Raw genomic sequence first — 12,117 nt, forward strand, 5'->3', positions numbered from 1 at the left:
ATTTAGTTCTATAACACATATAATTTTTTGCTGAATATATCTATTTATAATTTTAGCATAATATTTTACACACATGTAGATAGATAGCACTTTGGCGTTTTTTCCTATATAAAATAATAAAAAATCATAAATAATTACATGTTTATTTACATATGTATATACATATAATATTTACATAAATAATATATTTTTGGGGGAAAAAGCCCAAATATTACCTGACTTTATTTAAAAAATAAAAAGAACACCATCAAAGCTATTAGGAACATAGAATGGTCAGATTTTAAATAAATAAATAAAATTGAGAATCTAATGTGAAATATGTCACTGAATGGTGAAATACTAAAAAAAAAATCTTTCATAAAATTTTCATATCAAAAAACATTTAATTTTTTTTATTGTAGTAACTCAACCTATGAAGGCGAGGGCGTATGTTCCAGGGACAGGATAGCATATCCTAGTGTTGATCATAAGGTAGCATAAACTAAAGGAGGTAGCTTGCGCAGGTACTGGTAAGTATGGCACACTAGCTCCTTTCGTTTTTGCAATCATAGCGATTGATAAACACTTCAACATCCAAAATTCCTTAATTCATATTAAGATTTTATCATTACCAAATCACATTTAATATTATATATATCATAATATAATACACTGGTTTATACATTTATTAATATTTTTAATTTAATTCACTCTCCCCTTTTGGGCGGGTCATGGCCGAACAGTCGTCGCTTTTGTCCACGCGCGCCAGTGTTGCATGCACAAAAAATATTCATTCTCTTCACATACGGCGTCTTTTTATTTTATTATATTTTTTTTACACAATAAAACACCGAATGGGTGATTTATGTTCTGTATTGTCCTTTTCGATCAAACCGCCCCGGCGATCATACACCGACAGCAGTAGCTGACGCCAGCGCGACGATCAGGATTAATTGTCAGCTGATGATGGACACGACGGAAGGTTGAAGACAATGGCCTGCCCCCCTCTGCATGGCTAGCGGATTTTCACCTGCGGACATACGGGAAAAAACAATTAATACTATGATAGCCATGTCATGTCGACATCACGCGTCCTGCTGTCGCACTGGACCGAATTGGTAAAATATGACATTTTTTCAGATCATATTGATTTATCGCATGAAAATTGAATAATATCATATAAACGGATCAAGTATTTATTATATAAATATGGAACGTTGCCAAATCTTAGTTGGTTAAGGGCAATGGCGTCACTTACTTATTTGATTTATTATTATTTATTAAATCAATGTTTTAATCATCTAATTATCAGATTCTAATAAATAGTGCAAATCCGAGTTAGCTATATATTTTTCAAAATACTTATTAGAATTATAGTCCTATAAAATTTTTTGGCTTTGAAAGAAAAACTGACATGAATTTAAAATCGTTTTATAGTAAAACGTGTGATTAGTGTTATTCGATTTTTTATTAGTTAAAAAAATCAAAGTGATAAAGTAGATTCTTGCTCTAAATAGTTATGAAAAATAGACAGCAGATGAGCGTAGATAAATAAAATCGCAACATTACAAAATAAGTTTCGTCCTCGTCTCCCGCTTTAAACAGATTCTCGTCTCATGTATGAAAGTATTAACTTATGCTAAAAGAGACGCAGCATAAAACTGATAATGGAATAAATATACTATATCACATCCGTGTTCTTTGATTGAAGCAATTTTCTGGTTCAGAAATTAATTTAAAGTTGTCTAATTTTAATGCGATTTGTTTTGCAGTTATTCGTGTAAGTGAATCCTTTTCCAATTAAACTTTTATTTATCTTTCAAGTCTCAATGGAAATGGTTGTATTGATCACTATATACACGCAGCCAGCTAAGTTGTTTGAGCAACACTAATAGTAAGTCCTTTTTGTTAGTGATTACTTCGTGAAGTAAATATAAAGGGGCGGATGAAAAATCTCCAGCGCCAGTTTGGCGTAGTCTTAGCTACCATACTCAAAAAATATCCCTAGAATATCGAATATTTTTATTGAATATAAATATAAACAATGTATGAGATATTATATCTATAAAAGCCATAAACTGCAAGCTTTTGAGGGGAGTTCCGAGAAAGATTTTTGGTGATATTCGGCGGCGCTCCTATAACAATTTATTAGATAAGGTTGCCTTATAAGTCTCTGCGTTTTTTTCTTACACTTGCAAAAATGTATAAGTTTTTAAAAATTAACAGTAAACGCATTCATGATGCTATTTAGTAATGGGATATATTTAATGTCGATATTTTCAGCCCTAATTCAAAAATGCTTTATGAGTTTCAACTTGGTCATAATGCGAAAATAACAGTTAAAAATATCTATGATGCAATGGACAGGGTCCTAAATGTAGTTTTAAAATTTCTGTTCCATGAATTTTGACAATAAATTATCTACGTAAAGGCGGGTAGACCTTAGGGGTTGTTAGTAAGGATATTAGGGCTGTCATCAAAACGGGTTCGAGATTATCGATAGCTAGCAAAACAGCTCAATGTGTCGTTTACATCAGTTAACAGATATTTAAAAATTAGGAAAGGTGTTAATTTGAAAAATATGGGTATCTCATAAGTCGTTTGAGAAAAATCTGCCGAAGTGAATTTTGCAGTGAAGTGATATCGCAATTTCAACCTCGAGAACATAATTGCACTCCAATAAGATAATGTTATGCATTTGGTGAGATATGAAGGGCATACTTCATTATGAGTTATTGGATTATAGGCAGACAATTTCGACAGACACATTCGTTTAAAAGTGACTCAGACCATAAAAAAGATCGTCTCTTATAAATTAAAAAAATGTAATTTTACACCACGATAACACTCGCGCTCATGTATCCAAAAAAACTGTATTCTTCAGACATTGCTCCAAACGACTTTTATCTACTTAGATCCCTGTAAGAGTTTTTAGGTGAAATAAAATATTTTATATAAACCGATATAATAAACGACATTAAAGTATTTATTGCTTTTTTAGGAATTGAGGCTATAGGGGTGATTGACCTCGTGGCCAATAAGACTCAATATGGAATCTAGTAAGACTTTTTATTGCAATATTTACATGCGTGTTACAGACGATTATCGGCGAGACGTTTCCTCCAAGCGGTGGTGAAGCTGATATAAGTGATGATGCCCGTGGATTATACTCAGAGTTCTTGTGGCTGTCTGCAGTGATTGAGTGTCAAGAGTTAGTTCCTCTTGCGGCGACGGTCGTTCAGGAATTCCAGGTCGTCTCGGTGGGAAGCGTCTGCTGGTCTCTTCGAGTGGCTGCTACTGACGCTGACTTCATGTCTCCTGACTGTTTCACTTTTCGACTGTCTTCCTCTCCTCATCAGAGTCCGAGCTTATATATCCAGGGCTATAAGACTTGCTTGCCAATCGCATTTATGCAGTGATCTTCCAGCCAATCGCTACAGTTGCTTCGTAGAACGGCGAAATAAGTCTACGCCTTTAGAAAGCGACGTTCGTTCATCCAAGGTCGTATTGGATTTTCAGAAATGTCACGGATGTGGTCACAAAGGAATTCTCTTAATAACGGAGAATATTTACTATATGTTCCCAAATCCTTTACGCTATTATGTTGTTAATAAATGATCGTTTTTGTCAGGTCTTAGGGTTTGAGACAATGACGCTTTGGAACGTGGTCATCTGTGTGTGGTCGCTACACTTCCAAAAATACATTATTTTTCGAATCAGATATAAAAAAATGATTAACTTGTGGAGAATAATTGTAGGAAAAATTCGAGAATATATAATTTAGTAAAAGGATTATAACTTATAATTTTTAGCTCATTTAACCAGCACTTTAAAAAACGTAAAGACTTATGGGACAACCTGATATGCTTTGCATTGAGAGCTTGAAGCCGTCAAATATATCAAAATACATTGCCGCACGAGAGCCGGACATTATACCGTATACGACATTTTAAGCTTGCAAAGTGGTTAATATTTAATAAGCCTGCGGGTAAGATAAGTTCTGCGACTTTCTAGTGCATGTCATCAGCAAATATCGCTTTAAAGCCCAGGATAAATCCATATGGAGGACAATTCCGGGAAATTAGAACGCTTATTATATATTTTTTTATATTTATAAATAACCTCTCATTTTTTTAATCAAAGTTTTTTATAAACTTTTTATACATTGCAATTTTTTATGATTAGTATATAATATATAAACAATTATTTATTGAAAATATATTAAGTAAATGTGGTTCTGAACTCGATATTAAAAGCACTCAAATTATTATGGGACCTTCTATTACATCACCAAAGATATTAAATAATAGTAGCTAAAAAAAAATGTTGGAACAATAAAATAGAAAAGACTTTCCTTCCAGCAATACAATGGGCGGTGGGAGATAAAGACAGATGATTTATTGTCGGAAGATCTGCGATGTCAGTGCGTGTACGCGCGAAACGAAAAAGAGCTAAAAAAATGAATTAATCGCAATAAAGATGCGTATAATGTTATTTTCATTATTAATGTTCGACGTGAAGAAAATTATTTAATAAAAAAATAGTTCTGTGATATTACAAGTAAAACATTGACAGCTGACAAACGAAAAATACAATACAAAAGAGAATCGAATGAATAATAATAGATTTTCATATTATGTATAAGTATAATATAAGCTAAAAATGGATGAGATTAAAATAAATATTAACAATTATCACTACAATGCCTATTAATGATATTGAATTAAATTTTAAAAATTAATAAGTGATCATAAATATCGAAGAACATATGTGGAAAAAATATATTGTTAAAATGTCAACCGAACTAACGATTGTACTCTTCAAATGGCAGACGTAAATTTTGGAAAAGCCTTTGAATTTCTGCACGGATTTTATCCAGTTAGATAGTTTTGGTTAGTTATTATGATATAATTCGTTTTTGAGATAACCTTACTATAAATCTATTGGCTTTGAATTTGTACTCCTAGAAGGAACAAAGGAGAATGCAATATTTTCAACTAAAGGCTTTATCATCTACTTATTTGAACATGTGTACATAGGACTAAAGTACACCGTTTAATTCGCTTACACACTTGAACTAACGTTTACATTTCCATGTAATATTGATTGTGACGGAATAAGAAAATTATATAATATATGTTTGCTATGTTGAAAAATTAACTATTGTATAAAAGTATTATAATTTAATTTTCGTTACCCGATATTTTAATAAAATATTTTCTTCTTCTGGCTCTTATAAGTGTTTAGTAAAATATTAAAAAAAAACTTATAGAATAAAATTATTAACGAGCAGTTAATACTTTCAAGTTAAACACTCAATCAATAAGAAAAATTGAGTAAAATAAACGTACTGCCAACTGGCATTGTTTATTGTAGCAAAAAAAAAATTTCATTGCTCTCACATTATTTGACGCAATATTTTAAGGGTTGTCTCATTCGATTCAATCTATTTGCTTGGTGCAAGTTTAACATTTTTGTTATTTTAGGAGACAAAGTGTTTTGTGTCGAACTTCTGAGAGGAAAATCTTTAATGAAATTTTGCTCTGAAAAAAATACTGCAGTGTTCTGCCTTGTGTCTTTTCTACTCCTCGATACTTTAAACAATGCCGATGATTTGGGGGTGAAACCAGATTATTTTTATCTGACTCCTTGGCGTACGTAACGTTGTTATAGTTTATTAGAAATCGTTACATTCGATAAGGTAGTTATCTTTTGATTTTTTTTGTTAAAGTAAGATCCAACGGTGCAATTGCTTCAGAAGTAGTAATGTATACCGTTGATGGAAATAAATGTTATTTTTGCTAAGCCGAGAAAAACTTCGATTCTAAAGTAATTAGAGGGACACAAATTCTCTATGACCACTATTTTTAAAACAACAATTACGGTGGTCCTGACATTATGTGAATTTTTGTTTTTTCAAATGTCTTATGAATGCATACAGTGACTAGTGCAAGCATAAATAAATAAAATATTGAAGCAATATTTAAAATTCTGGTAAATCAGAGACCAGAGTGGCTTGCGTTTTTTTTAAGAGGTATCTATCATATCAATAACAGGATTATACTACTAATCAACCACCGCAAGGAATACTTTATATTGCTCCCAATCGCACGTGATAACCCTTTTTGATCAAATATATATAAAAACAGCAATACCCAGAAATATTTGTCGTTAAATAGTATCAATAATAATGTGTCTATAAATACTTTATTCTACATAGACTGGCACAAAATATGTAAATTTAATTTATACGTTATATAGAGAATAATATCATGTGTACTCTAGAGGATAATATATATTATTCACTAAGTGGCTTATTTTTCAGAGGGCTTAAAAATAATTAGATTTTTAACAATAAGGGTTACCTTGACGTGCAGGTCATACAAAAAAGGTCGCAATTAAAATATAAATCTGTTATGAAGAGCAATACTATGTTATATTATTAGCTTTTGTATAAAGCTCTGTTTGAATGAAAAGGAAATTTTAAGTAGTGTAGTAAAATTAAAAAAAAAAATAATGAGTAAGATACGCTAAAAAGAACATTGCTGCGAATTAGCACGCTCGAGACGAAATGAGATTTTTCCCAGTCGATTCTAAGTGTGTACCTTTACCTTACTTTTAACCGTAAAGCAACTCTTCAAACATGGTCCGAGTTTATTTCAAGCCTTCGCATAACCATTCCTGGGAATCTTTTATTCCCAAACACAATAAAGGACCTGAGAGAAATCATTTATCAAACGCTCTACACAAGCTCTGATACAAATTTAATATTTCCCATGAGGTCTGTACGTACGTACATATAATATACACATATATATATATATATATATATAGATACACACAAAGCCCTTTGTATTATGTATACTTTCGGGTTCGCGGCTAGTTTAATTGGACGATCGGCGCAAGTTTTGCAAGATGATAGTTTAAAACTTAACCGGAGGAGTTTGTCAGACAAATTGTTGCCGAAGAACTTGAGAACGGTCAGATTTTAATTGTTGGGTAATATTTAAACACAAGTGGCAGCCCTGACTTTGCAGTATAGTCGTAGTAGACTGCAGCTTTTCATAAGTGGGAGAAGAGAGGGCAATAGTAGGGTTGTCTCTAAAGATATATTAAATGTTTAAATTGCATAAAATGGAAAATAATCCAATTTTTTTTAATAAATAAGTACTTAAAGCATAAATATTGGAAAAGCGGAAAGTAATGATAATAAGGGACGATTTTGAAATTAGTTTGCCGCCGGCTGTCGTCGAGTTGACACGTAAGATTTGATCTTATTTTGTAGCGCTGTTAGTCTACTTTTGTTAATACTCAGAAAGTTTTTTTTTACCATACAGAAAAAAAAGTCAAGGCCAGAAATCAAGGAGATCCATTTGCGTTATTATATGCTATTTTTGTTCGATCAAGGAAAGAAAGCAAAAGAAGCTACTCAGATCATCTGTGAAATTTATGGAGATGTATTGCATCTTCAAAATTGTCACAGGTGGTTTAGAAAATTTAAAAGTGGTGATAGGGGTTGAAAAATGCATCTAAATCGGGAAGACCTACAAAATTAGACGATGAGGTGTTAAAATCAGCAGTGGAAGCGGATCCCCGAAAAACCATCAAAGAATTGACCGTTAAAGACCATCTCAAGCGCATTGGAAAGAAACACAGGCAAGGAATTTGGGTACCGCACGAACTTTCACAAACGGCCATTGAGCAGCGAATTACCATCTATTCGTCGCTATTGTCTAGGCACGAAACGGCATCATTTCTGAGAAGGATCGTTACAAGCGATGAGAAGTGGATCCTATACAACAATCCAAAGAAAAAAATCAATGGCTTTCTAAAAACGAAGTACCCATATCTACCACTAAGCCCTCATTGACCTTAAAAGGTCCTTCTTTGTGTTTAGTGGGACGTGATTGGCGTCATCCATTACGAGTTATTAAAACCTGAGCAAACAATTACCGCAGTATGGTCAATTAGTCAGAATGAACTCGGAGCTGTTGAAAAAACGTTCAGTTTTGGTCAACAATCAAAGGCGAATTTTGCAGCACGACAATGCCAGACCACACGCGGTGAAAAAATCAGGGAGCTTGATTTTGAAGTTTTACAGCATCCCCCATATTCCCCCGATATCGCACCCTCTGACTACCATATCTTTAGGACATTCCCTTAAAAATAAAAATTTTAATTCATTTAACAATTTCGAAAATCACATAGAATCATTCTTTAACGAAAAACCTGCAGAGTTCCATAAGAAAGGGATTGAAAAGCTGCCTGATCGTTGGAGAAAAGTAATAGAAAACAATGGAAATTATTTTACTTATTAAAATTGTATATATATTTTTTTTTGTAAATTTTTTGTATGTGAAAAAAAATTATCATTACTTTCCGCTTTTCCTATATATTTTTGTTATAAATTTTAGGTATCACTATATGCATGATTTTGTAGTATTTTTAATGTATATGTTTATAATACTAGTTAATCTAAAAATATTTTGCATCCTAAATATGCCTACACTTACTGATAATCTAATTAAATGTATTAAATGTTTGCGATTGTTGGGATTTCTAGTAATCATTGTAGTGAAACTAGTCGCAGTAGACTTAATAAAATTAAACCAATTCGTGTCCCTTTAATATTTCTTAAAACAAGTTATTTTTTGATATTGCGTACACAAACGGACATAAATTTCCACTCCATTAACAGTTTCAAAGCACTTGCATTAAAATAGTGAACAATGGTGAGAGTCGGTACACATATCTACCGAAAAGAGTGCCAAGCATCACTGAATTACCCTGGATTAAGCCCCTTAAACACTAACACAACTATATTAGGCGATGCATATTAAACATAAAATTGGTCTTGCACTTGAGATTTTAATTATAAAATTTTAAAGTAAATAAATTATAAAAAATGCTGAATAAATAATATTTATTTTTTACATAATGATATTTTTTATGTATAAATTGGTATAGAAATTATATTGTTATAATATATTTATAAATTAGCTATGCATCATAATTATTAAAATAATATTGAATAACGGAACCTTATAGGAAAATAATCACATATAAAATATAGAATATCAACGAATTATTTTCCATCTAAATCTAAATCTAATATATATGTATAGATTATATACTTTTTAGCACAATTGTGAATTTCAAGCAATGAATTTATTATACGACCAACTTCTATTATGTTAGTAAAATTACTAATTTCTGGCCGTATTATGTTTAATTAACAATTCATTAGAAGTTGCCAATTGTTTCATTAAACCAAAGAAAATTTATGGAGAATCCAATGCATTATTATTTTATATCTACATTTATATCTGAAATATATTTAAGTTAAATTATTAAAAATAATAAGTTTGTTATTATTTTAAAATACGGTATATTTCAATGTTTTATAGCAATGAATATAAAAGGAACTGATTGAAATTTATTGTTTTTATAACAATGAAAAGAAAGTACGATTCGGTTACCGCAGGGATAAAATAATATTTTTCTTATATCTGTTTTTTTTTCAATAAAATTTATTCGACTTCCAGATCCGTTTTAAAAAAAATATTATTACAAGCATTTAATAAATTTAACAAGTTAATTGGAATCATAATTAATTGTCAAAAATATTAATATATACGTAAAATAGTTTTGAAACTTTAAAACAACAGCCACGAATTAAGAAGGTTGTCGAGATATTAAAATAAAGGCTTTAAACACGAAGCATATTATGATTTACAATATTTGTTAGATACATAAGTTGTTTTATTATAACAGTGGGCGGTTAACCAAAGTTCAAGTTCATGTCTGAGGTTTTCTTTATTTAAGTTTGCAAAAGTCGCTAGAAAATATGTAATATATATATAAAAATTAACCGACATCATATAGGCAAAAACTAGTTTATATTTATGATATTTCATAACGCTGCGCTTATGAATTGTTTATAGCTAAAAATATAATATAGTATGGTATGAATTGGACCAGCTCCTCGTAGCTGACATTAAACATATAAATGTGCAATGCTAGCGTATTAAGGAGTCGGATGGAAACAGTCATAGGCGAGTTCTAGTCTAAGAGGACACGATCGTGATTCTCGAAAACGTTCGGAAATTCCTCAAAAATAAGTTAAAGTAGCGAGAAATGATCTGCACATTTCAGATAAAAACATTTTGTATGTAAATGAAATAAAATATTGATTTAAAAATATGTTATAAATGGCCTTTTAAATTTAATTAAATCATATTGATTATTTGTAAAACATCAATGTCTAGCATTAAATTTAATTAATGGATTTTCATTGTGTGTGTATTTAAAAAAATAAACACATTTTGTATTGTAAATATACATACGTTTTCTTGCGATACTACTAAAATCATTAATATCCTTACAACTATATTAATTTATCACTGTCTTGTCACCGTTGTTTGAATCGCTTATAAAATTAATTTAGTCCCAGGCTTATTTATTAAGCTTATGCTCAATTATCTTCAAAATGTGTTGTAGAGCTATTTTAAGTAAATAAATTATTGTTTAATCTCATATTAAATAGATTATTGTTGTTTACAGTAAGACATACAAAGCACGCACTATGACTCAAAATGCCTTAACTCCTTTTCACAAGCACTTATTCCTCACAAACAATATACTATACACCCATACCTCGCTATACGGCCGCTCTTTATACGGCCTTTCGCTATAACGGCCCTCTTCAATTAAGGCACGTTTTCGATTTACGGCCTAAAATGTTTCGTTATAACGGCAAAAAAACTTTTTTTCGATGTCAATTTTAAAAAAAATTTAAAAATAAATTTAATTTGCATAATTTTAAAATGAAAGGTGAAACAGCTAGCGCCGATGAGGCCGCATCTAAGGAATATTCCAACATTTTAAAGGGAATTATTGAAAGAGGTGGTCATAAACCTGAACAAATGTTTAACGTAGACGAAACAGGGATTTTTTGGAAGCGAATGCCTGATTGCACGTACATTTCAAAAACCGAAAAATCTGCGCCTGGTTATAAGGTGTCTAAAAAACGATTAAATTTGCTACTTGGTGCAAATGCCGCGGGTAATTTTAAGCTAAAACCACTTTTAATATATTTGTCCAAAAATCCAAGGCCTCTTAAAGGACTAAGTAAAAATGAATTACCCGTCATATGGAGATCCAACAAGAAAGCTTGGATGACTAAAGCTACTTTAGAGGATTGGTTCAAAAATCACTTTTGCACAGAAGTGAAAAAATATTTGCGAGACAATAACTTAAGCAACAAGGCTTTGCTAATTTTGGATAATGCACCAGGGCATCCTACTAATTTATCCGAACTATCTGAAGATGTCATGATTGAGTACCTTCCGAAAAATACAACAGCTCTGATCCAACCAATGGATCAGGGGGCAATAGCCACTTTTAAGGCATATTACCTACGCCGAACTTTCCGACAACTTATAAGGGAAACCGATGGTAAATCTTCAATTAAAACATTTTGGAAAAACTATAACATCAAGGAAGTGAATCATGGAAGGAATTAAAATTAACAACAATGAACCATGTTTGGAAAAAAATATGGCCAGAATGTGTAAAAAGTACTGATGCAGAAGTTAATTGCCTTTCTGAAATTAGGCAAAACATTTTGGATCTAGCACATGATCTCGGCTTTGAAGGTTTGAACGAACGTGATGTGCTTGATCTACTTGAAGCTGATAGGGAACCCCTTTCATATAAGGAACTCATTCAGTTGCAAGCAGAATCGGCATTTGATGAAGAGACAGAGCCTGTTGTATCCAAACAGCTAACATCAAAAAAATTGTCAAAAGCTTTTTCCTATTTCGAACAAGGAATAAACATTATCCTTGAAAACGATCCTGACGTCGAACGTAGCGCTAAAGTTTCTCGAGGAATTAACTCGGCCATTAGCTGTTATTAATCACTGAAGAACGAAAGAGACAAAAAGGCAAGACAAATAACGTTGGACAATTTTTTTAAGCCAGGCCCATCCTTACCAGCGAAAAATAAGAACGACAGTGATCTGCAGGTTACCATTTCTTGATCGTCTTCAGATTAAAGCCATTTTAAAAAAAATCATGTATGTATTCATACACATATTTAATGTAACATGAAGTTGTTTCATTTTTGTTTATGGAT

General features: G+C 31.6%; 1 protein-coding gene across 2 annotated transcripts in view; it reads right to left on the minus strand.

Annotated features, from left to right (window-relative positions):
• Positions 1–791: 791 nt before the first annotated feature.
• Positions 792–12,117, minus strand: part of LOC148235384 (protein amalgam-like) — a 220,148-nt gene continuing 208,822 nt past the window's right edge. Inside the window, exon 7 of one of the 2 annotated variants that reach the window (XM_088186943.1) lies at positions 792–1,009. In XM_088186943.1, coding sequence (XP_088043069.1) covers positions 936–1,009 — 74 coding nt within the window. In that variant the 3' untranslated portion in view covers positions 792–935. The remainder of the gene's footprint in view (positions 1,010–12,117) is intronic. The other variant, XM_088186944.1, reaches the window with a different exon arrangement.

The sequence above is a fragment of the Plectrocnemia conspersa genome, unplaced genomic scaffold (genome assembly GCF_051122295.1).
Source record: "Plectrocnemia conspersa isolate PC_06_02 unplaced genomic scaffold, ASM5112229v1 ptg000005l, whole genome shotgun sequence".
In the NCBI taxonomy this organism is placed as follows: domain Eukaryota; kingdom Metazoa; phylum Arthropoda; class Insecta; order Trichoptera; family Polycentropodidae; genus Plectrocnemia; species Plectrocnemia conspersa.